The following is a 26,985-nucleotide window of genomic DNA, read 5'->3' as shown; positions in this document are numbered from 1 at the left end:
ACCTCATGGCATGGTTTTTGATCTAACATGCACTGTCAACTGTGGGACCTTATATAGACAGTTGTGTGCCTTTCCAAATCATGTACAATCAATTGAATTGACCACAGGTGGACTCCAACCAAGTTGTAGAAACATTTCAGGGATGATCAATGGAAACAGGATGCACCTGAGCTCGAATTTGAGTCTCATAGCAAAGGGTCCGAATAATGAAATATGTTATTTCTGTTTTTTATTTTTAATACATTTGCAAAAATGTCTAAAAACCCRTTTTCTCTTTGTCATTATGGGGTATTTTGTGTAAATTGACAAGGAAAATGTTTATTTAATACTTTTTAGAATAAGGCTGTAACGTAACAATGTGGAAAAAGTCAAGGGGTCTGAATACTTTACGAATGCACTGTATACTACACAGTAGGTGCATGTTTTGCAAACATGGTCTCTAGAGATTGACCAGATGCAAAATGTGCTGGAGCTGAGGGGCAATTTACTGTGTGTGTGTGTGAGATAATGAGGAGAGAATCCTCAATTCATAACAGCAGGAGGGACTTTCTCAGTATAAGAAAGCTGTGTAAGCAGCACCAGCAGCACAGCAGATCCTCCACGGAACTCTACCTATTCATCTTTATAATGCCCTAGAGCGTTCCTTTTCATAATACATGGGAGGTGGAAACCCAGCCACCATAAATTACCATGACAATGCACTGCTCAGTCGAACCGACACATACCCAGAGCTAGCTGAACTCCCCCTCGGCCTCAACATAATAATATCCAGAGCACCATAGTTTAAAACCAGAGGGGTTAGTGCTGACCTGATGGAGGTGATGAGGCTCTTGATGGAGTCGGAGACGGTGCGGGAGTGCCCAGCCAGGATGGACCAGGTGGGCGGGTCTTTGGGGTTGATGATGAGTGAGCGGGCGGTCTCCAGGAGCAGGGTGGAGCTGTCCAGCATGGAGCGGGCTGAACGCACAATGGGCTCCTGAGCTGCTGAGCCCTGGACATGGAAGAGAGGGTGGAAGGGTAGGACAGTGGAGTTGATAGAATATCTTTAACCTGTGTTGTTCTAACTAACAGAACAGCTCAATAGCAACATACTACACAGCTGTCCCTGATCTCTTATTATTCAGCCCAACTTCTGAAGGATCAAAGGTGTAATCAGAGCCGYGTATCACAGGGGGGATGAGATTAGAGATCCAGCTTTACACGGAGACGCAGAGGCACACCTTCAGTCTTTAAGATGCCAGCCAAAGCCTCCCTCGACAATTAGATTAACAAGCTGAAGATTAGAGCAGCTGTGCTGCGAGAGAGCGGTTAAACACTGCCCTCCAACATATTACAGTCATAAAGCTTTTAGGGCTGTGTGAGGACTCTTTCTGCTAGACTGTAACATAAAATACACAACATTTCTCCTTGAGCCACATCAAATAAACTAGAGAGAAATGGTATATCAAACCAATTCCCCAAGCTTTCCTGGAGAAACAACTCTGTGCTGGCTCTATATTTGAGGTTCTATTTCAAGAGGCTTGAATGCCGTAGTTACCAATGTATTCATGGAATCTGTAGGGGTAGCTTTGCCATTTCATATACGAGGAAGCAGACAAATAAAACAATGTGACAATATATGCTAAAGAAACCTTGTAGGAGATAAAAAATTGTCCTCTGAGCAATAACAGCATTTTCATTTTCATACATTTTCATTGAAGAGCTTACATACAGATCCCTTGACTTTTTACACATTTTGTTACGTTACAGCCTTATTCTAAAAATAATTTAATTGATTTTTCCCCCTCATCAAAATACACACAATAACCCATATCGACAAAGCAAAAACACATTTTTAGAAATGTTTGCAAATTGTTTTWAAAAAAATAACAAAAATATCACATTTACGTAAGTATTCAGACCCTTTACTCAGTACTTTGTTGAAGCACCTTTGGCAGCGAATACAGCCTCAAGTCTTCTGGGTATGACGCTACAAGCTTGGCACACCTGTATTTGGGGAGTTTCTCCCATTCTTCTCTGCAGATCCTCTCAAGCTCTGCACAGCTATTTTCAGGTCACTCCTGAGCTCTACACTTCCCTGACCATTGCTCCTCCCCCAATTGCTCCCTTTGGCCAGGCAGCCAGCTCTAGGAACTTCCATTTAAGAATGGAGCTCACTGTGTTCTTGGGGACCTTCAATGCTGCAGAAATGTTTTGGTACCCTTCCCCAGATCTGTGCCTCGACACAATCCTGTCATGAAGCTCTACAGAYAATTCCTTCGACCTCATGGCTTGGTTTTTTATATAGACAGGTATGTGCCTTTCCAAATCATGTCACCACAGGTGGACTCCAATCAAGTTGTAGAAACATCTCAAGGATGATCAATGGAAACAGGATGCACCTGAGCTCAATTTCGAGTCTCATAGCAAAGGGTCTGAATACTGATGTATTTGTATTTATTATGGATCCCCATGTAAATAAGGTATTTCTGTTTTTAATTTTTAATACATTTGCAAAAATGTCTAAATACCTGTTTTCGCTTTGTCATTATGGGGCATTGTGTGTAGATTGATGAGGAACATGTTTATTTAATCAATTTTAGAATAAGGCTGTAACGTAACACAATGTGGAAAAAGTCAAGGGGTCTGAATACTTTCCGAATGCACTGTATCGCACAATACAAAAGTCACCCCCTGAAAAAGCAGCTATACAAACCTCATTGCTGATCTGTGCAGGGATACTAGCAAACTCTGGGTTGGAGGCAAATGTGGATAGATTCTCTACAGCCTCGATGAGTGGAGTTGTAGCAACACGGCACCTGTCTCTGTTCTCCTCTGAGAAGTCACCATCCAAGGCCTGGAAGAAAATAACAGGACATGCCCTAAGCCCCCCATACTCAACTGGTGGACCAGATCCAGACCCAGAACGGGGTCAATACGCAGGTCCGTGAAAAAATTTAAATAATTTTAAAATAATAATAATTTACTAGGTCAGGCTTTGACCCCGGTATCATATAAACACACATAAGACATGGAAGAATGGGTAGAATTGCAGGAAATTAGCTTTAAATGAGAAAAATATATATCTCTGCTCATTGCAAAATGTGTAGAATTGCGAGAAATTAGCTTTAAAGCTGCAAAATGTTCTCTCTGCCAACAAGAGGGGTGTGAACAGTTTGTTTGGGGGTTTGTTTGGGGGTTTGTTACTATGCCGATAAATAAAATACATATTTCTTCATTACTAATGATATAACTATTAAAAACAGAGAACATTAATTAATCTAGTGTTGCTGAAGGTACAGAGGACAAGAATCCCATTTATGTGTGGACCATGGCAGAGAGTACACATACCTTTATAGTTTTGACAAGGTTGGCCGTGGTGTTTGCAACTTCTTTGGCAGACTGAACAAAGTGTCTCCTGGCCACAGGGTTGGATGTCTTGGACGAGGCCAGGCGGCAGGCATTGCAAAGAGCTGAGGTATGCTTGGCTACAATTGTTGCTGCGGACAGAACCTAACAAACAGCCAAACACACAAACAAACGACAAACAAAGCAGTATAAACATGGGACATTTCTCTACCGAGGCATATGGTGAGAAGACGTTTGATGTTACGTTGATGTTCAAATTTACCAAGTAACTATTCGTATAATAGACTAAATATGTCAACAAATGTCCCTGTATGTGTCCCACTACATCGGTCTTCTCACCTGAGAAGGGCTGCTGGCAGGGTCCACCAGGTTTTGACAGGCCATCTGAATAGCCTGGTTGGCCCGGGCAAACTGGATGGGATCCACCAGCCCCTCATGACCCGATTGGCTGTTTGGATCAGACACACCCACCAGGTAGGAGGCCTGCAGTGTGGAGAGAAGGAGAAAGAGAAAAGAGGAATGCCACATAGCTTTCTTTTCTGCTAAGGAGAAATATTATATTATTAAACATGAACAGCGGAGAGAATGCTCATGGCTTAGTTTCTGCTTTAGAGACAGCTAGCTGCTGTTATTAAACATGAACAGCAGGTGAGAGGAATGCTCATGGCTTAGTTTCTGCTTTAGAGAGACAGCTAGCTGCTGTTATTAAACATGAACAGCGGGTGAGAGGAATGCTCATGGCTTAGTTTCTGCTTTAGAGAGACAGCTAGCTGCTGTTATTAAACATGAACAGCGGTGAGAGGAATGCTCATGGCTTAGTTTCTGCTTTAGAGAGACAGCTAGCTGCTGTATTAAACATGAACAGCGGGTGAGAGGAATGCTCATGGCTTAGTTTCTGCTTAGAGACAGCTAGCTGCTGTTATTAAACATGAACAGCGGTGAGAGGAATGCTCATGGCTTAGTTTCTGCTTTAGAGAGACAGCTAGCTGCTGTTATTAAACATGAACAGCGGTGAGAGGAATGCTCATGGCTTAGTTTCTGCTTTAGAGAGACAGCTAGCTGCTGTTATTAAACATGAACAGCGTGAGAGGAATGCTCATGGCTTAGTTTCTGCTTTAGAGAGACAGCTAGCTGCTGTTATTAAACATGAACAGCGGGTGAGAGGAATGCTCATGGCTTAGTTTCTGCTTTAGAGAACAGCTAGCTGCTGTTATTAAACATGAACAGCGGGTGAGAGGAATGCTCATGGCTTAGTTTCTGCTTAGAGAGACAGCTAGCTGCTGTTATTAAATATGAACAGCGGGTGAGAGGAATGCTCATGGCTTAGTTTCTGCTTTAGAGAGACAGCTAGCTGCTGTTATTAAACATGAACGGAGGTTTAGAGCTGATAGAGACTGTTGGTTGTGTGCCAGACCCAGGCCCAGGACTGATAGCAGGAAGGAGTGGGAGGGAGGCTGGGAGCTCCAGGCAGTCCGTCAGTGCTAGGTTGGGATCTCACCTGTCCAGCCGCCTCCGTCAACCCACACAGGGCCTTGGATGCCACTCCCACGCAATGCCCAAACGCTGGCACGTCGCCCGTCTTACAGTGCTGGGAAATCCCCGCCATGGACTCTCCAAGAACCTGCACATGGAGAAATGGAAATAAACTGTAAGATTACCTCTTCAGCCATCTATCACATTACATATCAATGCCATTTAAAGTCTATGGTGCATGTGATTGTTTTGTAAGGCTTCACCTTTGAGTTCTCCATGACACTCTCAATGCAGTCAAAGTAGGAGAGCTCACTGACAGGCTCACTGGGGTTGTCCAGCAATCCTCTCACAGCCTGTACACAGAGGGAGAGGGGCTCAACAATAAGGACAGCACAACCTACTTTACCAATCTGATACCCAGTGTTGGGGCAGTAAAATGTATGCTATATGAAAAACAAGTCCAACTGTTTTTAATCTGACTGTTTTGAAGCCATGTTAATCTTTAACTTATAGAGGGAAGTCATGTCGCCAAACATTATTACTTGGTCATTACTTGGAGAAGAAACCACAGATCTGTTAGTTACATAACAGTATCATTAGTGTTACTCAAGGGGAATAAATGAATGGCGACTGTCATTAAATGTTGAGCAGGCTCTGTTGATAGATGGATAAAGACAGAGACAGGTAACTATTTTCAGAGCGGGTGAAGAGGAGGGGACATGGGCTGAAGGGACTCAAGGCACAGAGGAAGTAAACGACTTGGTCATTATTTCCCATAGAGACAGAGCACTGCTGTGCATACAATAATGTCAACACAGAAACCCACAGCAACATGCATCTCATTCAGACATTAAATATCATCCCATTTCATCCATCATGAATGATATGTACTGGTAAAACATTGCTTTGTCAGAAAAAAAAAGGAAAAAAACATTTTACATCAAAACCCTTTATTTTGTCTAGACTGAAATAAACATTATCTAGCCTGAACATAAAATGGTCTGTGTAGTGTTTGGTAAAAAGGCTACCTCCAGTTCTCTCAAAGCGTTGTCACACTCCTTCTGGCCCGGTGCCTGCTGGGTACACAGTGTGATGAGCTGGTTAATACTCTCTGTCACCGTTCTGAAACACAAGGGCAGCAGCACAGGGCTTTTTAGCTCTTTCCACATGTACACACAGCACACACTCTCAGCCCTTTACTTTACACACGCATGGCAGAGCCCATTGCCCCTATCTCCCTGTGACAATCTAACACTGCACAGGAGTGTTGAGGCCGCGCTCAGCCTCAGTGATCACAGACAAGCTCCAGCCACAGCTTCCATCCATCTGCCGAATTAAAGAGAGGGAAGTCAGTCAGGCTAAAAGCCCAGTGCGGCCAGCTGCCTGCCATTTCTCCAGCAGGAGGGATTCTACCCTACTATCTCTGTCTATCTCTCAGCCTAGCAGCATGCTGTGAGGAGGGCCATACAACCACAGTCACAGCAGAGATGTTTCAGTACATGGGAATGTACCATGGGTGGCTTTGATTGGAACCTGGATCAGAATGGCTCTGAATATTGAGTATGTTTTTTATTCTAACTATCTAACTATAGCCACTCCTTACACTCTTACTTTGTGCAAACGTAGACCGTCCTTATACTCGCTAGCTTGTGACATCCTTACACAATGCCATTCAACTCCATATTGAGTGACCTCACCTTGCAGCAGCAGCTAACAGGTTCTTGGCATTTGCTGCTCCAGGATCCACTGACAGGGACTTGGCTGCCAGAAGGAGCTTGCTGGATGCCATGGAGATGTTCTTCAGGTTGCCAATCACTTCGATTTGGTCCTCTTGGCACTACAAAGACAACGTCACAATACAACTCAGCTGTTCCTTCAAGAAAAATTTGATGACATTTTTTTTGAGACACCTCTTTCCAGGAAAATGAAACTGTACTTATTGCCACACGGTCACACCGTCTATGCTCTCGAATGGCCTATGAAATTGACATCAGGTGAACCGTGTTCCCCAGCTCAGACAGCCAATTACCTTTCAACCGGATTAAGGCCTGTGTGTCATGCTACATCAACTGCACTCTCACACGATCTATCCAAATTAATTAGCAAAATAACCAGAACAAGATCATCAAAGATCTCCTTACGTCTGACTGTGTTAGTGCTCTCGSGGATAATTCTACCTAAGTGAATTAGATGGAAAGGTCTAATTAACAAATACATCTAAATAGCTTAAGTGCTCAAGTGACAGAAAAAWTTGAAAATCACTCAACATTTGACTACCTCAGAGGCATTTTCATTTTTCCTATTTAACCTAAACTGTCTACCAACCGTATAATCAGGCATCGTAACATTTATCCACACTTATTTCACAGGGAGATATATCAGATATATGGGGCTGTTGGGATCTTCTACAGTTAATGATACCTACTTGAGTGTGTCCGGCCATCTCAATGCCAGTGTCCAAGAACTCGTCAAAGTCCTCGCTGAATTTCCCAGAAGCCATGGCCAGCTGGCTGCTGGTACCCCGGGAGGAGTGGACCACGTCCCCTGCGGAGTGGTTGAGCTCAGCTGCAGTATGGTTTAGCTCACTCTGAGCCTCCTGGAAGGACTTACTGCATGTAGGGAGCTGGAGACACACAGAAGAGAAACAACTGTAGGCCTCAGTACTCCTTCTCACTATGAGTACATACTGTAAGCACTCATTATCAGTATAATTTGTAACATTAAAGGCCCAGTCAAGTCAACAACGTGAATGTCGGGGACTCCTGAGTAGCGCAGCGGTCTAAGGCACTACATCGCAGTGCTTGAGGTGTCCCTACAGACCCTGGTTCGATCCCAGGCTGTGTTGCAGCAGGCCGCGACCGGGAGACCCATGAGGCGGCGCACAATTAGCCTAGCATCATCCGGGTTAGGGGAGGGTTTGGCCGGCTGGGATGTCCTTGTCCCATCGCACTCTAGCGACTCATTGTGGCGGGCCGGGCGCATGCACGCTGACTTCGGTCGCCAGTTGTACGGTGTGTCCTCTGACACAATGGTGTGTCTGGCTTCCGGGTTAAGCGAACATGGCTCTTGACCTTCGCCTCTCCCGAGTCTGTACGGGAGTTGCAGCGATGTGACAAGACTGTCAATACCAATTGGATATCACAAAATATTTTTTTAAGTTTTAAAAATAAATAAACGTGATTGTCCTGTGTTTGAGGGGTTGGGTTAAATGCGGAAGACACATTTTGGTTGAATGCATTCAGTTGTGAATATATATTTCCACAATATGAGGTTGAAAGGAAAGAGGAAAGCCCATAAAATTTTCAGAGACTCCAGTCGCCCAAGTCATAGACTGTTTTCTCTGCTACCGCATGGCAAGCGGTACCGGAGCGCCAATTCTAGGACCAAAAGGCTCTTTAACAGCTTCTACCCCCAAGCCATAAGACTGCTGAACAATTAATCAAATGGCCACCGGACTATTACCTTGACCCCCACACTCCATTTGTTTTGTACACTGCTGTTACTCACTGTTGATTATCTATGCATAGTCACTTCACCCCTACCTACATGTACAAATTATCTCAACTAACCTGCACCCCCGCACACTGACTCGGTACCCATACCCCCTGTATATAGCCTCGTTATGTTGTTATTGTGCTACTTTTTATTATCATTTACTTTAGTTTATTTGGTCAATCTTTTCTTAACCTGCACTGTTGGTTAAGAAAAGATTGAGGTCTACACTTTTCACAGTAAGGTCTACACTTGTTGTATTCGGCGCATGTGACAAATAAAGTTTGATTTAAATAACACTGTGAAATTGTGAAAAATATGATAATGACCTTTTAGTTTAAGAGCATTTGAAAAGACCGCTTGACATTTAAGCCTGTTTTGCTGGGATGGTGTTCTGGCCTGCCTGATTAGTTAAAAGACCAATAAGAAAGACCGTTCCAAACCTCTCTGCCAATAACAGCTAGTTTTCAGTTTCCCCCTACCCACTCAGACCATTCCCAGACAGTCCTAGCAACATTTTTGCTTGAGAAATGTATCTTCGCTAAGAAGCTATTTTTGTTTCTTTTTGACCATTTTAATTAAAAACAATACTTGAAAACAGGCACTKAATTGTTACCGCGAAATAAATAAAAATGGCTGCAGATCATCATCCACATGTACAGATGATACAGATGATTAATGACTCCAGTAATGAATAGAAAATGTGTGTTAAGGACAGCATTGCCATGCTCTTCTACAACCCCTTATATTTAAGATTGTGTATAAGACATCAACACTCCAAACTGCAGCCTTGTGCATCTGGCAGCAGGACTCACAGTGTCCACTAGCAGTTTCTTGCTGGCCTCTCCGATGCTCCTCAGGGCCATGTCCACATCCTTCTGGCCAGGCAGGCAGTTGACACAGTTATTCAGAGAGTGGGACACTGCCCTGGCCACCTGAAACACAGCACAGATAAGCCTGTCAGTATGCTGATATTACAGATTCTAACAATTTTCCACAGTACTTGGGCACAGCTATGAAAAGGAAAAACATCTCAAATGCAAATCAGCCTGCAAGCGGAGAACGACAATCCATGTCACTAATTTATGCTACTGTCACAGACATATGCCAACCAATATGTTTATCTCCCAAAGGGCCCTGCTGCAAATAAGCAGTTTTCCGGCAGCTAGCGTTCCTGTGAGAGGATTGCTAAGCAGGAGACAGAGGAAAGAAAATGGCAACACTTAAAGCAGATAATTGTTATGGAGAGTAGCAGTGTTTACAAATCGGTTATCAGCCAGAAAGCAGAGGAGAGGAAAGAGCCTGACAGAAAACACTGTGCTTGGAACACGAAYCCAATTGTCTAGGAGTAAGATGTCAATACAGTCAGTCAGCAAGTTCCTCACCTGTGCTAGCCTTTGCTGACTCTCTGTGTCACCTGGGGAGACCAGGGCCTGGTGGGCCTCATGGATGAGCATGGCAGATCCCTCCATGACGTACTGGGCAGAATCCAACATGGCCGCCGCAGATTGGGGTTCCTTGGTGCTGGCCGCCACACCTCTGGCTGCCTGGGCCAATGTCCTCAAGGTCTGGGCCGTCTCCCTGGCAGCTACGCCTACACACAACAGACAGACAGACGTGGAAGGAAGTGGAAGTGTTGGAGTTGGAATAACAAAGCTAGTCCAGGAAATAATGATGGAAAACCTGGTGTCAACGTCCCACTGTGCCTCATTATTGTTCTTTAAGATGGAGCTAAACAACCTACTCCGCCTCTGGCTAGCTACATCATGATTTATTCACTAGCCAAACTCCAACCTGAATCCTACCTCATTTCAATCTCATTATCCCTTCACTAAATATGTCCTTACACAAAAAKATGTACATACACACATTCAGGGGTGCAGCTTTAGTGCTCAGAATGAATAGAAAGAGTTGTTGGTAATGTGTAACTGAACAGTAGGAACAGCACGGTGAGCCCAACCTAAAGCACCCCTGTTGTTAAAACAAATGAGTTAGATAGGAGAACGAGGCACCATGTGGGATTGGGGCTTTACTTATTACACACAAAGCAGAGATGAGGGAATGCAGCAAATCGCATCAAATTGCATTATCCAGCCGAGTGGAGCCCATTGCTGATGGAATGTTAAATCTAGTGAAAATAAGATGAATGAGAGAGAGAGTAGCACCCTGAGCCCCAGCTTGAAGCAGCCCAGCCTGGGAGGGCAGGAGAAGCCATTGTTAGAACACACTATTCAAAAATGTGTCTTTATCAATTCTCCTGAGAGACTAAATGGAGCTACAATGGAGGCTAAAGAAAATGCCCGGCTTTGCAGCAGAACCCAATCGGGTTTATTCCTCCCTCATAGGCAATAGTGATAACATCAATAAATCAAGAAATGAATTACACTTGTGCATCTACTGGTGGAGGGAAAGTGAATGCCTGTCAGGGTTTCTGCTGCCTACTTTATCCTCTTTCACCCCACTTGGTAGAGCTTTACTGGGACCCTTTAGCTGATCGTCACATAGTATTAGATGATATTAGGAACAGTTTGCACTATCTAACCAAAATCCCAGAAACGAATGAGTCTACACAGACACTCAATGAAGTCTGCCTTGAGTTTAGGTAAACATTTCTCTTGTACTGCTCAATCATTTGCAGTGCACTCTCTCTCTGTTTGAACTCCTACCTGTGTAATGCTCATTGCCCTGGGCAGCACAGGTCAGCAGCTGAGCCATGGAGGAGCCAACAGCCTTGGAGGTACTACCCAGGTCCTGGGCACACTTCTCTAGCTGTAGGGACGACACATGAGCACAATGTCACGCCTTCTCACACATCTGCAGATTTGCTTTGCATGATTGGCGCAAATCACTGTATTCCAAATGCTCTATAATGGATTTGGTTATGCTAATGTTCTGACCGATTCCCCAGGAAGTGGTTTGAGCTGCCCATCGTGTGCAGCCATCCTGGCATCTTGAAGCTCACTCCTCAGAGTTTGGACAGCATTGAGGGCATAGTCTATCTCCAGTGGGCCACAGGCTTCATGGGCCTGCAGAAGCACACAGACACAAACCTTTCTCACACAGTCCAGAGGATGTCTGAGCTGTATGAAAACATGACCTTCAGTAGCTGTGGATAGGGGGTTAAAGGACTTACCTTTTGGGTGGCTGTTCGCAACTCAGCTAGGCAGGTGGCCAGGTTCTTGGCACATTGTCCAAGTTGCATCGCTGCAGCCTGGTCTGTCACTGTGGGGACGGTTGACTTTGCAGACGTCACCATCTTACTGCCAGGCTGTAGGAAGCTCTGGCTGGCCATGATGAGCGCTAGCTGGGAACTGAGCTCCTCTGGCTGGGCCTGGTTACTCCTCATCCCCTGGAGCAGCTGAGGGATGTGGTCTGCCACTGCCTACAAGTACACATATCATTTGATTAAACCAATGTAATGAAATCGGCAATATAAATGCTGCCAATATAGCAACCGGCTAGTGATAGTACTGGTTCAATACTGTACAAACGTAGGATCTTAATTTGATCACTCTTTAGTTGCTGAGAATTTTTCCGCAACGCATGAAATGCAGATGAGCTTCGTGATTTACATAAATTAACTGAAAACCCATACTAACACACAATTATATTAACAGTATTGCACTTTTCATGTAGCCTAATAGCTAATAGTCTAACCACCGATCAAGCAAAATTATGGACTAAACGTTCAAATCCTGTTGCTTCAGGATTATTTTGCTATGACAATAAGTCAAATTAAGATCCTACATCTGTAGGTATTTCATCAGAGTGATCCAAGAGTGATCTTGTTTGCTGTGGGTCAATATTACTGTACCTTGCAGCTGTGTACTAGTTGTTGATGAGAGGCAGTGTTCTTATTGGATGCAGCAGCGTTCTGGGCAGCTGCGATGGTCTGAGTAGCAGCAGCTGCAGCCTGCTTGGCAGCAATCTGTTCCAGAAACAGAGAGATATATTGACAGAGGTTTATTGTGGGTAAATGGCTTACATCAGATAAATAGATGAGGGTAGTGTACTACTTGTATACAGTATCAGATTGAGCTTCTCAGAAAGATCAAACTAAATAGGGGCGGTCACAAACTAAGCTAAAGAGTTATTTCAGAATTTCCCAGTGGACATCGCCACCTGACAAAAAAGAAATACTTTTTGTGGAATCCAAGTCATTTAACCTTTCATACTACTGTATTTTGGGACGAGTACCACATTGTCTCAACATGCAATGTTGACAATTCATAAAATACATAAGCACTGTATAATACGTGTTGTCTACTTCCATTAATCCACACAGAGGTGACTTCCTTTGAAGTGTAAACAAAATGGAACGTGGCAAGAGGAAAGACATTCCAAGTTTTGTGGGCAGAAGGATGGAGGATGAAACAAGAACCTGAACAACAATGCTTTCTTTGTCCTGGGGAAAACAGACAGACAGCACAACGTAAAACGCAAGAGGAGAGGATGGAGATGAGTGGTGGAGACAGAGAGAGAGCGAGAGAGCGAGAGAGAGCACAGCATGCTGGGAAGAATACAACACAAATGGCCATGTGTTGAAACCTAAACAGATATAAAGCTTTAGGTGATCAGTAGGAGAGATTTCAGCCATATGAATGGGCAGGTGGAGGTGTACTCTCAGTTAATCTAAACCCATTACATTCTAAATGGTTTTTATTATCTCTGTATCCTGTTTGGGGTGTAACTCATTACTATTACAGGCTACAGAGACCGAGAGAGAGATGTGCATCTATGATAACAAACTGATTCCAGCCTTGGGTTAGTGAGCAGTGGAAGCTCCAAATGACTGAAGTGAGGGTCTTGTCATTAGGGACTGATAAATACTAATGGCTAAACCCAAATCTTTACACTACGATTAACTCATTCACACAACTAATGGACTTCACATCTTCTGCTGCAGGATAATAAATAATGTAGAGAATATGCTAAATATGCCTCATTTGTGCAAATTAATTCAAAATTATTTCAGCCTTTTGCTATGCACTTCCCAAGGCTTGGGGGGAGATCCATCCATCTTCACATAGATCTAGGTAGTTCTATCTGACACAGTCTCCTCTTTAATGGTGTGTCATGGTGTTGGATGGACTTCTGGGGTTTGTGAGGAAGGACAAATGCTGATTGCTACAAAACTACAACAGGACAGGGTCTCAATGGTAGCACAAAGGGTACAATGTGCTGTCATTGTCTCTCCAACCACCTCCAGCCTGTTGACCAGCTTCTTTTTGATGGCGTTTTGAGCTGCAGCGTTCGTGGCAACGCGTAACCCCTCTGCAGCTTCTCTCAGCCTCTGCTGCTGGTCCTCATTTTCTGGGTACGCTGCAGCCCCCTGTTCACAGACATGCACACACAGACATGCACGCAGGCAGAAATGAGAGAGGGTTTGATATTCTCTTTGCCACTGCAGAACTACGATTGTATTTAGTGGTGTTTAGTTGCTTGCAAGCAAAAACACCACTAAATACAATCGTAGTTCTGCAGTGGCAAAGGGAATATCAAAACCTCTCTCATAGTCTCAGTGGCACTCTAAACATTTCCCCAACACTGTGACTGTATATTAAATGCAGAGGCATTAGGCTCTGTCTGTTTTCTGACAGTTTCCAAGGAAACCGTCAGTGCAAGATTCCCATTTCTTCTTTGTAACGGCAGTGGATTCGTGATGAATGTGTCACACGTTTCACTTGCCTGGCGTTTTCACATTGATAATATCCTGCTCATTTATACTTGTCTACAGCGCCATGGGCTTATTAAGAACCATTGGTGCTGCCCTTTCATTATTTCAGCTCTAAAGAGACGCAATGGCTCAGACTACAGCAGGAATATCTCATTTCCATCAAATGATAAAAGTAGACTTCTAGTTTTAGTTGCAGACATGACACTAATGATAATACACTAATATGACATATCGTAAACTAAATGGCATATTATAATCCTAGGGAGGATTAGTGTAAGTACAGTGTAGTGGTCGTCCGTCTTAGTACCTTAGCAGCTTCTACCATCCTGGCCGTGGCATCAGCCAGGAGTTTAGCTGCTGCTAGCAGCTTCTTTGAGTTGTCCACGTCCACCTCAGCCTCAGCGTCTGACCTCATGGCATTGACAAGGTCCGACGTGGCCTGAGCCAGCACCCTGGCCTGACGCACCATCTCCCCTACACACGGTCACAGAGAAAGAGAGCGATCAGAGAGAAAAGAGAGAGACATCAATACCTCCCCACTGTGCTATCACCACAGAAACATGGCCTAGATTATTCTCTGAAAGCTGATCCCTCATTGGGCCTCACACAATACACTACACGGCTTCCTTTTCACCTTCTGGTATCGTACTCGCAGTATCACAGCAGTTTCCCTTTGGCATTCTCCACTCTGGTTATAAAAAAATATACGTCTTTATTCCTTCACAAAAATGCACAGAAAAGGACTAGAAAGCTGCTATAGTGCTGTTTAGAAGCTACCATATTTCCCCAGTCAGTCTATAAAAAACTTGCCTACAGCTAGAAATAGCTAGAGAGAAGACTATAAAACACATGACATCTAGGCTACTTTACATCCCAGTATTTACAGACAAAATGGTCAGTGAAATGGGACTGTTAAGGATACTTGGCTGAATTTCTGCAATTTCTTTTTACAATAATTTATGAAAGTCAGAGTGTTAAAGGGATACTTCGGGACTTTGGCAATGAGGCCCTTTATCTACTTACCCAGSAGATACCATAGACTTCCAGTCATTGCGCTAACGCTAGGTAGCACTGGCTTACGAAACTACCTCTAACTTCCGTCATAATGGACACAGAAACATACAAATGGTATCCACAAGTTCATCTGACTGGTGAAGTAGATAAAGGGCCTCATGGCCAAAATCTCGAAGTATCCCTTTAGCCCTCCAAAAATGTTCAGGTCATATGTTTTCTTTTAAGTTTCAAAGCCCCATTGAACAGTGATTGAGACCAGATTTGAAGCTCTGTAGTGGTTTTCAATGACATGTTTTCTACAACCCCTTGAGGATTGGCTGGGGTTAGGAATTCTTCAGACTCATCGGCGAACCATAACAAATACTTCAGGCTTTGAAAATGTTTCAACAGCAGGGTTTTGAAGGTCAGTTAATATAAACCATAACCTGACAACATCTTTGGTCCCACTCTATCAAAATACATGGGAACAACCTCAGTGAAAGTCTTGAGAAAAATAGACAAGAAACACAGGCTAGATACTGGTACCTACTTCAGTGATAATTCTTACTTACTAAGTCCTTGGATAATAGCTAGCTAAAGTTTTTAAACTCAAACTGCTYGATGCCAGAACTGACCAGGAATGTGAAAATACTTGCAAGATTAATCAAGAGTGAAAGGTTCTCTCACCATAACCACCAAAATAGTTATCAACCACTTCCCTTCCCTCCGCACTACACCAGTGTCTCCACTTATCACCCCTCCCCGCCCCTCCTAGAGCTCACCTGCGTCTCCCATGGAGGTGAAGATGCTCTCAGTGACGGTCATGATGGTGTCTGTGGCCTGGTCGTAACGTCCGATGGGCTCACCACAGCTGGCATAGTGGCGTACGTGCTGCAGCAGGTCACTGAGTGCCTGGCTCACTGTGTTGGCCGCGGCACCCACCTGCTTCAGCAGCTCACCTTCRTCTGTGGCCGCCAGACAGGCCTTGACACAGCTCTCCACCGAGCGGTCCACCAGCTTCCCTGCCTCAACCAGCTGCTCCTGGCACACCGGGGAACTGATGGTGGGGCTCACCACCTGGACGAACAAAGTCCAGGGTCAATCTCTAGTGGCCACTCTCAAAATACAACACATTCAGAGATGCTAGGCCTAGGGCAGTGGTCAACAACCTTTGAGTCAAGATCACTTTCTGAGTCAAAATGCAAGCCAAGATATATCACTCAGATAATTAAAAAAATAAAAAGCCTATGCAACAGTAACCTATTAAAAACAGTTCTGTAGCAATGAGGTTTGTGCAGTAGGCTATAGGCCCAATACATTATCACTACATATTGGCTATGGTTGAATTGCCCTGCCATTGCATTGCTGTTCTTCATAGACCATTTAAAAATTATATTTCAAAACTTATATGATCACACCAATAAAAGATCAGTTGTTGTATTACTTGTGAGGCACAGCTGAGTGAGCATACATTTAAATAATTTGCTTTTTTATTTTTATTTAACTGGGCTTGTTCCTGCAATGCATCTGATGGTGACTCTCAGCAGAGGGAGAGAGCAGCAGAGGGTCCGCCTCTCAACATCACTCTGCTCTCCCTCCCTCCGCTGAAACTGATATTACTCGATATAAAAAAAGACCCAAGCTGCTAAGAACAACGTAAGCCTATCGATACACTTTCCTACTCATTCATTGCAGCGCTGGTTGTAGCACAACTTAAACAGTAACTCATAGGAACAGCAGCTTTTCTCTCTAGCCATGGTTGAAAAAGTTTAGAAATGTCACTGTCAACTTTGCTGTGAGCTTGAGGAAGCTGCAGACTGTAATCTGACATATCAGATTAGCCGGTGGTAGACCAATAGGTGCACTTGATTTGCTCTCCGGGCCCACGAGGAAGGCAGAATTAATTAACTTCAGACACATGAAATGGTTCAAAATGGGAACACTTCGCCTACCCGGTAGCTGAATTTGGTGCACCTACCACCAACAGCGCGAGACGAAATAGGAATGCAAGGCTTTATCGTTGGGCTTCTTAAAGAAATGTTTGGTGAGCAATTAGGAATGCTTTGGAGGTCGATCGCGATCAACCGGTTGTTGACCACTGGCCTCGGGACACATGTAGGTGTGTACAAGACTGATAATGCTATTCTTGACATAACTAATTTAGAATAGGGTATAGTCTGTGCTGGAAATCAAGAGATAGAACAAAAAGCCATTTCAGTTCAGTAAGCCAGCTCTTCTCCTATCACCAGTCCTTGTCCTGAGCTGTCCTCCATGGCTACAGGAGACAGGGGTGTGGGCGTCAGTTGAAGCAGTACCTTGGTGCAGGCCACCAACTGTGAAGTGGACAGGGCACACCGAGTAGCAGCTGCAATCACTTGGTTCTGCAGCACCGTGTCCTCTGCCACCTGGGCCACGTTCTTGGCCTTGAGAACCATCATGGCAGCTGCGTTGGCCACTGCTTTGGCCAGGCTCATCAGAATGTCCTGAAACACATTCATCACCGTCACTCACTGAGCCACAGCAGAGCTAAGAAAACGTGACTGGACGGACTGAATAAGGACATTTCCATTATGTGGTCTTAGATCTGGTAGCTATATAGCTGTATAGTCAGTATGCAGAAACAGTAGAAATACAGGCATTCTCTAGTGAGGGATTTACTGTGCACTAAATTACAATAGCTAAAGAAAAGAAAGCCTGATACCGTTATATAAGTGTGTGTGCAGCTTTAAACAGGAACTGGGAACATGCGTGTTTTCCTGTTTGGCAGCGGAACTATAGAAACAGTGAGTAAAGTGCAGTCCAACCTGGAACCTCTCGTCAGTCTCGCCCTCCCCCATGTGACGCAGCAGGTCCCCGCTGGCCTGGCCTATACTTCCTGCTGCAGTCAGCACCGTCTGTCTGGGCTGCATGGGAGAGGATGACATCACCACATTCACAACACTGACCCCACCGCGGCACCACAGACCAATCACAGCACTTGGCTGCTCTCAGACACAGTTCACATCCCAAATCAAAACAGCTCCCAGTGATTATATCTACAGGACACAATTATTGTGTCCTTCAACTGTTTTAGAAAACATACTATAGAAACAGACTAGTGGATTTGTTAAAAAGGCAGTACACATCAATATATGAGAATAGAACAGATGTGATGGGTAGAACAGTGCTGTGTTGTGTCTGTACCTCTCCAGCCGCTGGCTCCACAGACCTGAGCAGGTCAGAGACGGCCCCTGTCAGGGTCCTGGCAGCTCCCATCAGGTTCTGCCCGCTGCCCACCTGGTCCTCCACCAGCGCTGCCAGCAGCTTCACCCCCCTAGACATCTCTGTCAGGTTGGAGGAGATGGTGGTGATGGCACAGCCCACCGCTGTGTAGTCTGTGTCTGTGGGGTCACCTAGGGAAGAGAGAAAGTCCTTGTTAACCATTTCCAGTGCCTTCTGCTCTACCTCTGACACAGTCTCTTCTCTCTCAGCCCAAACCACAATCAGCAACCTGGGTGGTGTTATAATACACACATCCGTGTCACTATCATAATGAAAACACATTGGATATGGTACAGCGAAGATAAGTACAGAGAAAGAGAGAAGTGATAGTTAATTGTGGAGAGGTAAAAGGTTCTACTRGATGATAACAGGGAGCCTCAGTGCCATCCAACAGATGTCTGGGAAAGATGAAAACTTATCGAACGGCTGGCAGGGAGCAGTGTGGAGCAGCATGGCACAGCTCCAGCCAGGAGGCAGGGAGAGGCTGCCAGCCAGTTCAGATTCAAGACAACACGCTAACTATTTATTCCATCAATGGAAAAATGTATTATGGCAAATGGTAAATGCTCCATTATGTAAAAGGAACTCAGAGCCCCTCCACTCTGGGCGCTCCACATTGGCTAGGAAAATGTGTGTATTGATTCTATCCCTATGGGTTTTTGCCCTTGAAGATGAGCGCCTATTCTTTTTTTCTCTCAAGCTAGGACTAGAGGCCTTTTGTAAGAAAAGGATTCCAGTGCAAAAATAACAGAAAACTCAAAATGTYAGTAGGTAACCTCTTGCACTCACCTGCTGTAAGATTGACCACAGATGCCGTTCCGGCGGTTATGGCATCTACTTGAGAGTGGATTTCATGTTTGGACTCATCCACTTTGTTCTGAACCCAAACTCTGGACGCCTTTCAGGAGAGGGAGAAGGATGGGTATTGGCTTTCATCACAGTGGGAGATTTTCAACCCAGATAAACTTTACTATCAGTGATTAAAGGACTAGGGCTTCTTCACAACTCCTACAGCTTTTGAAGCACCAGTCTCGAGCTTTAAAGTACATCTTCCATATTTACAATCAATTTCCACCACCTAATTACACGTGGAACATGGGAGTTCAAATGGACTTTAAAAAAAAACTCTGAGTATCTCTACACTTAGCAAAATCAACACAGAGGGAAAACGCCAAAATTGCATCTTTAAAAAAAATACATTCAATGGGATTAATAATTTAATATATTTTCCAAAAACATGCATGGACCAAAACATTCTGAGTGTTGGAAAAGTTTTGAATGGTGAGATTTAGTGGCTGTTGTGTATAAAGGGGGATTAGTCTAGTAAATGCGAGGTGGGAACTCACCATGTCCTGGCCCAGTGGAGGCAGGTTATCTACCTCCCCCAGATCAGCCTGGGCCTGCTGCACCGCCTGCATACTGGTGTTAATGGTCCCCATCAGGGCCTGCTGGGCCAAGCTCTGACAATACATACAGTTGAAGACGGTAAGTTTACATACACCTTAGCCAAATACATTTAAACTCAGTTTTTCACAATTCCTGACATTTAATCCTAGTAAAAATTCCCTGTCTTAGGTCAGTTAGGATCACCACTTTATTTTAAGAATGTGAAATGAGAGAATGATTTATTTCAGCTTTTATTTCTTTCATCACAGTCCCAGTGGGTCAGAAGTTTACATACACTCAATTAGTATTTGGTAGCATTCACTTTAAATTGTTTAACTTGGGTCAAACGTTTCAGGTAGCCTTTCACAAGCTTCCCACAATAAGTTGGGTGAATTTTGGCCCATTCCTCCTGACAGAACTGATGTAACTTAGTCAGGTTTGTAGGCCTCCTTACACGCACACGCTTTTTCAGTTCTGCCCACACATTTTATATAGGATTGAGGTCAGGGCTTTGTGATGGCCACTCCAATAGCTTGACTTTGCTGTCCTTAAGCCATTTTGCCACAACTTTGGAAGTATTCTTGGGGTCATTGTCCATTTGGAAGACCCATTTGCGACCAAGCTTTAACTTCTTGACTGATGTCTTGATGTTGCTTCAATATATCCACATCTTTTTCCTGCCTCATGATGCCATCTATTTTGTGAGGTGCACCAGTCCCTCCTGCAGCAAAGCAACTCAACAACATGATGCTGCCACCCCCGTGCTTCATGGTTGGGATGGTGTTCTTCGGCTTGCAAGCCTCCCCCTTTTCCTCTAAACATAACAATGGTCATTATGGCCAAACAGTTATATTTTCGTTTCATCGGACCAGAGGACATTTCTCCAAAAAGTAGGATCTTTGTCCCCATGTGCAGTTGCAAACCGTAGTCTGGCTTTTCTATGGCGGTTTTGGAGCAGAGGCTTCTTCCTTGCTGAGCGGCCTTTCAGGTTATGTCGATATAGGACTCGTTTTACTGTGGATATAGATACTTTTGTACCTGTTTCCTCCAGCACCTTCACAAGGTCCTTTGCTGTTGTTCTGGGATTGATTTGCACTATTCGCACCAACGTACGATCATCTCTAGTAGACAGAACGCGTCTCCTTCCTGAGCGTGGTCCCATGGTGTTTATACTTGCGTACTATTGTTTGGACAGATGAAAGTGGTACCTTCAGGCATTTGGAAATTGCTCCCAAGGATGAACCAGACTTGTGGAGGTCTACAATTTATTTTCTGAGGTCTTGCCTGATTTCTTTTGATTTTCCCATTATGTCAAGCAAAGAGGCACTGAGTCTGAAGGTAGACCTTGAAATACATTCACAGGTACACCTCCAATTGACTCAAATTATGTCAATTAGCCTATCRGAAGCTTCTAAAGCCATGACATAATTTTCTGGAATTTGCCAAGCTGTTTAAAGGCAYAGTCAACTTAGTGTATGTACACTTCTGACCATCTGGAATTGTGATACAGTGAATTATAAGTGAATTGTCTGTAAACAATTGTTGAAAAAACTACTTGTGTCATGCACAAAGTAGATGTCCTAACCTACTTGCCAAAACTATAGTTTGTTAACAAGACATTTGTGGAGTGGTTGCAAAACAAGTTTTAATGACTCTAATCTAAGCGCATGTAAACTTCCGACTTCAACTGTACACACAGAATGTACAGAGTTTTATACACAAACACAAAGATCGTAGTTAGTGAAGTGTAAGCAAGGTTCTCTGCACATCACTGCTCCTACTGTGTGTCATTGGCATGGGTGCCAGGGGCATGCTCACCAGTGGGGGCATGTGTCCTCTGTGCATCTGCCCTGTGGTGATCTGCTGCTGGGCAGAGGGCATGGTGCCCATGTTGAAGGTGTTTTCAGGGCCACCGATGGACCCGGAGCGGATGATACCTGGCAGTGCCACCGAGCCATGCTCCACACGACCCACCCTGTTGAACTGCTGCTGTAAGATGGTGGACCTGGATGAGGGAAGGAGAGAGGGAGGGAAGGAGAGAGGGAGAGAGGGAGAGAGNAGAGAGAGAGAGAGAGAGAGAGAGAGAGAGAGAGAGAGAGAGAGAGAGAGACAAACAGAGACACAGACAGAGAGAGAGAGGGATGGAAAGAGCGATGGAAAGAGAGAGAAATTCGAACCTTTACAGGACAACAAGGTGTAAGTCGATGCTCAGTATTACCAAAACCATTATAGTGAGTTAGCGACGATAGGCACTGAAAGACATGAAAAGCGCTGTTTTCCTGCCCTTGTAAACAGATGCCACACTCACTATTGGTTAATTACTGCTTATTTTGAGAGGCAGCAATTATGTTCTGTGCTGAGAACAAAAACATGAGTCCATTGGCACCTAAACAGCAGGGAGTGATATGATGCCCAGTGTCTATCACAGCAGGATCCGCTATGAGACAAACAAGTTTCCAATAACAACCGGTGTCTGGATTCGGCGTAACAGGACAAGAGTCCATCTGTATTATGGAGTCTTTAGGGGTCTGGCTGCAGGCCAGGAGGAAAACTAGGCAACTGGGATCAAAAAAAAWAAATGAGAAATACGTATTYTTTTTGCAGAATGGGGGTCCTGGAGTCTTTTTCTTATGGAGGTTAGGAATAATGAAAAGCTAACATTTCTTATTTAACTAGGCAAGTCAGTTAAGAACAAATTCATATTTTACAATGACGGCGTACCCTGGCCAAACCCTAACCCGGATGACACTGGGCCAATTGTGCGCCGCCCTAAGGGACTCCCAATCACGGCCAGTTGTGATACAGCCTGGGATCGAACCAGGGTCTGTAGTGACACCTCTAGCACTGAGATGCAGTGCCTTAGACCGTTGCGCCACTCGGGAGTACCAGGAGAGTTACTACATTCCTGAAGGAGAGGGACAGAGGGAATTCTAGGATAGTGTTTCAGAGAAGACGTTAATCTCACATATACTATACAGTATGTTATAGGTAAACTCAGTTGAACTCCTTTTGTGTTCTTATTCTCAGGGGTGTAATGCAGGGCAGGCAGAAATGGGATTATATGCCACCATTAAACTAAGGTTTACATTCACATGAGGAATGAGGAACTAGCCTGTAGTCTCTGAATATGGCTGGTCAGCATTCTCAACGTAAATAGGACTGCACCCTATTAAGACCATTTAGTATGTGCATTATGAACCTTTCTTACTTCTTTGGAGAGACTGACTCCTCCAGCATGGTGGACTCCTCATCTCCCTCCAAGCCAAAACGATCCTTACTCTGCTTCTGTGGAAGGGAATATCAAAAGGTGTCATAATAAAGAAAATAAAGTACTTGGGAAGTGTAATTTCTGGTTTGGTCATTTCTAGTTTGTCTTGACTTACCTTTTTGAGGATGATGTCGATGTATCCTGCAATTAGCTGAGAGATCTGTTCCCCCTCTGTGGTCTGAACAGAGTAGTAACTCTCCTGGTACTCCCCAAAGTCCTGCAGGGTACAAGCAGATAGTCAGGAGAGATACTGAAGTTACAGCACAGGTCCACCTGGTGATACCTCTAGAAAATGGAGAAGTGTGTGTATGTCGTATGGGGAGTACAGCAGCTTTCTCAGAGGTCAAGGTTGAACCAGGGCCTTCTACTTTCACATGCCACAGCTCTTTGCCATGCTGTGCTCTAAGTTCAAAGTTTATTTCCATCCACACAAGCACAGAAAGATGTGGGAGTACTGAGAAAGAAGCTTTGAATGGACTAGAGGTATGTCAGCAATACCTTTACCATTCCTTCTCCTAATGAACAGACAAACTTTGACTCCCTTCCACTACGATTTTGCAGTCCTCAAAGAGCTGATTAAATATGAGAAATACACATTGTCAATATCAATATCACACACTTCAAAGGCTGCCTATGTGAGACAGGAAAGTAATATATCATTCAAATCAATGTTGGCAAATGCACCTTTGAGTATGTTGCACTTCTTATTAATCTTTAAATGCGTTATTCAGTCGAGTGAAGTCTGGCTTAATAAAGCGAGACGAAACAAAAAACAGCAATGTTGACAACAAACAAAATACTAAATTGAAAAAGCACTCAAATGAATAAAACATCCAAGTGCTTCACATTCTTCCAGTAAAATCACTTGTGTATATACACAGTCTAATATATACAAGAACTGCTTATTGACAAGAAAACACAATAACACTGTGGATTAGAGGTAGTAACAACAACACATACTATTTAGCAGTTATTTCTGTTGCTATATGGAGATGGGAGGGACAGAAGAGAGGTCAAGAGAGTGGAATGTGTTCCTGTGAATGTGGGATTGGAGTAGACGGAGGGCAGGTCATACCAGGGTGAAGCTCTTGGGAGAAGCAGCCCATCTCTTCACCGTGGTTAGGGGCCACTCCTGAACCACGTCTTTAGTCTTCTCTTCTACCCGCATCACCGACTCTTTGGTTATCCCCAGTAACCGAGGGACCAGCTTATTCTTGCTTTTCATCTTTTCCTAACAGACAAGACATAAGACAATATTTTCATAGGTGTTAAACACCTACACAGATGATTCACTGGGGGCATCTCTTTATTCAGAGAAATTAAAACCGCAGCAGAGCAGCACTGCGTGCCACAGATAGCACACATGCTCTGTTCTGTTTGTCTGTCCTGAGTCAGGAGCCCCAGTGGAGGGTTGATGGGGAGTGACCTTGCAGAGTTCAGGCTTGTTTAACCGGGGCTCCCTCCTGTTTTGCTGAACAGGCCATCCCCAGTCCCTCCTTCCCCAGGTCTCTGTTGCTAGGGGAGCCTCAGCCTGGCTGTCAGTCTCCACCAGCAGCAGCACACTGACTCTGCCTSGCTCTAGTGCCCTCCTCCTCTCTGCCCACACACAATCCATTATGCCTCACTTCAGAGCATAAGCCGACTGTTGGCTCCACTCCAGCAATGCTGAACACTACGCACAATTAACGGTTAGGGGGGCGGGGGAGTTGAAAAATACCTTTTCACGTCTCCAGGCAAATATTTTTATTGTCAGGTTCTAAAGGTATAGCTCCTTGACAGGAACAAGGGAACAGCTTTAGAGCAACTTGTACAGACACATTGTTTTTCATCCAAGGTCAGATAACATTATGTTGATTATCATGGTAGCTATGTTTAGAGAACTATTCCAATTGTTCATTGTCTTTGCTTACTCAAGAAGTTGTTCACAGTGTATTCAAYGCAGGAAGTCCGATTTTGGAATCTGAATTGGTTTGACATGTTAGAGATAGTATCTTAAATCTGTAACCTTTTATTTCAGACATAGCAGGTGGGTGAGGTTGTGAAACATCTTCTGGTCTGGGACTGGAACTGTCAGATAGGTTTTATTGGCTGTAGTCCAACCATCACAGACAGGCTGAATTCCTTCCATATCATATTTCGGAACCTTACAGTTATGAAAAGCTTGTTCTGGAAGCACTGAGCTGGTTTAAGAGTGACACATAACAAATGAAAGGTTGCAATAAACTTCCAAATTGTGCATTACCTACAGTATATCTATGTGTATATCTATATCTATCTATTTGGCTGTGGTTGCAGTGTGAGAGAGTGCTGCTAAAATGAATTATTTATCATGTCCTTAAAACCCCCAACTCCCTCTCCTCATCTCTCTCTCTCACCCACTCTCTTTCGCTCGCTCTCGCTCGCATACACACAGCTCTCAAGGCTAATCTTTACCTTGCAGTCAACTGTATTTACATTGTAAATCCTTCAGTTTACTTTCTGTTGGAGAACACAATCCTCTCCTCTTATATCTTACCTTCACCAGGAAGAAGGAGACCCCATATGTCGGAAGGGACCTTGCTAGTTTCGCATACTTCACTTTAGACTCAATCTCGGTCATTTCTCCACAGGTTTTGTGATCCTGCGGGTCAGAGGGAAATAGGTGCAGCAATATGAACTTTTTAGAGACTTAACATTTTAAAATGTTCTGAATATTATTTATTTTAATTCACAGCTTTTAAATTTCCCTTTGATAACATATAAATCCATACGCTTACAACATACTGAACAATACTGAACATACCACAAATATTTTCTTCTCCGACCCTCTCTGCTTGATGTACTCTTTGGGTAGAAACTCCTTCAGGCTATGGAGATAAATCACATTTTACAAATTTACACTCATGAGGCATTTCCCTTTCCAAAACATGCTTTCACACTTGAGGTCATTCTTACCTCAGCACTTACATATTTCAAGTGTTAACATTATTGTATGCACTCAAATGGATATCCCAAAGTGAAGGATTTCATCTAAACAAGGATGGGAGGATTGAGACAGAGTGTCTAAAAYAATAGTAGTGTTGGAAAGTACAGTATAGTGTTGTTGTTAATGATATCTGATAAGAGGACTTACTCTAGGAATCCAGGCTTGTGTTTGTGTTCGACATGGGGTCCAAACTGGATCTGAGCCTGAATTCCAGCAAACTCACAGGCTTTATCAAACGAAACAGGGTGGGAGCCGTTCAGTATGTCATCTCTGGCCTAGAGGAGAGAAGGAAAAGAAAGAGAGTGTACTTTACACTGAGTTCAAGCTAGAGAGTAATGCAGCTTTATCTGTTTTGAAAGTTGCTTCAGAGTGCCTGCTAGGTGAAAATTTGTAAACCATCAGCAGAGATACAACATAAACACTTTACTTAGATGAATGGACTCAGAGGAACCAAACAAGATTCATTTGTAGCAATCCAAGACATTTGCTAACATATGAAATGTAACAGCCTCAACCATTCATCATTACAGTCAGTGGTGACATATTAACAGAAACAAAGACGTCAATAAACATGCACATTTCTCAGAATATTGCATCAACATTGCAGAGGGATCCACAATGTGTCATTAATAAACTGCTTTGAAAATTAAAGAGCAACTTTCACTGAGTGGTTTTTAATTATTACAATATGAACAAATTATATACAAAACATTAAAACAGGAGGCCTAAATAAAGTCCAAATTAATACTTATTGCCAGGCCTCAATAATGCTTGATAGCAACCATGTAGCAACCTGTCCCGTCTGGCCACAACAGGAATGACTGTTTCGATACACTTCCATCAAGGCTTCAGTTGGAATATACAGTACTATTTTGCACCAATAATCTAAGATATCTGTTATATTTAAATGTCTTGTCCATCAAAGCATTAGCATGGGGCCTGTGTTTCCTCATGGGGCCTGTCAGTTATGTCTTTCTGTGTGTGTGTGTGTGTGTGTGTGTGTGTGTGTGTGTGTGTGTGTGTGTGTGTGTGTGTGTGTCGCTCTCACTCACTCGCTCTCAATTCAATTTAAGGGCTTTATTGGCATGGGAAACATATGTTAACATTGCCAAAGCAAGTGAC

At 43.9% G+C, this 26,985-nt stretch overlaps 1 protein-coding gene across 1 annotated transcript in view; it reads right to left on the bottom strand.

Annotated features, from left to right (window-relative positions):
• Window positions 1-26,985, bottom strand: part of LOC111952372 (talin-2-like) — a 144,693-nt gene that overhangs the window by 28,399 nt on the left and 89,309 nt on the right. Inside the window, 30 exon segments of the mRNA XM_023970979.2 lie at window positions 810-991; window positions 2,696-2,836; window positions 3,331-3,492; window positions 3,688-3,831; window positions 4,847-4,969; window positions 5,085-5,174; window positions 5,850-5,943; window positions 6,519-6,658; window positions 7,247-7,444; window positions 9,129-9,248; window positions 9,699-9,907; window positions 10,980-11,082; window positions 11,211-11,339; window positions 11,447-11,695; window positions 12,128-12,241; window positions 13,517-13,645; window positions 14,298-14,464; window positions 15,766-16,060; window positions 17,299-17,466; window positions 17,788-17,886; window positions 18,167-18,375; window positions 19,034-19,142; window positions 19,591-19,704; window positions 21,449-21,635; window positions 22,839-22,915; window positions 23,014-23,115; window positions 23,974-24,129; window positions 25,414-25,518; window positions 25,681-25,744; window positions 26,011-26,138. Coding sequence (XP_023826747.1) covers window positions 810-991; window positions 2,696-2,836; window positions 3,331-3,492; window positions 3,688-3,831; window positions 4,847-4,969; window positions 5,085-5,174; window positions 5,850-5,943; window positions 6,519-6,658; window positions 7,247-7,444; window positions 9,129-9,248; window positions 9,699-9,907; window positions 10,980-11,082; window positions 11,211-11,339; window positions 11,447-11,695; window positions 12,128-12,241; window positions 13,517-13,645; window positions 14,298-14,464; window positions 15,766-16,060; window positions 17,299-17,466; window positions 17,788-17,886; window positions 18,167-18,375; window positions 19,034-19,142; window positions 19,591-19,704; window positions 21,449-21,635; window positions 22,839-22,915; window positions 23,014-23,115; window positions 23,974-24,129; window positions 25,414-25,518; window positions 25,681-25,744; window positions 26,011-26,138 — 4,307 coding nt within the window.

This window comes from Salvelinus sp. IW2-2015, linkage group LG26, assembly GCF_002910315.2.
Source record: "Salvelinus sp. IW2-2015 linkage group LG26, ASM291031v2, whole genome shotgun sequence".
In the NCBI taxonomy this organism is placed as follows: domain Eukaryota; kingdom Metazoa; phylum Chordata; class Actinopteri; order Salmoniformes; family Salmonidae; genus Salvelinus; species Salvelinus sp. IW2-2015.
The sequence above is the reverse complement of the archived record's forward strand: the minus strand, read 5'-3'. Positions and strand labels throughout refer to the sequence as shown.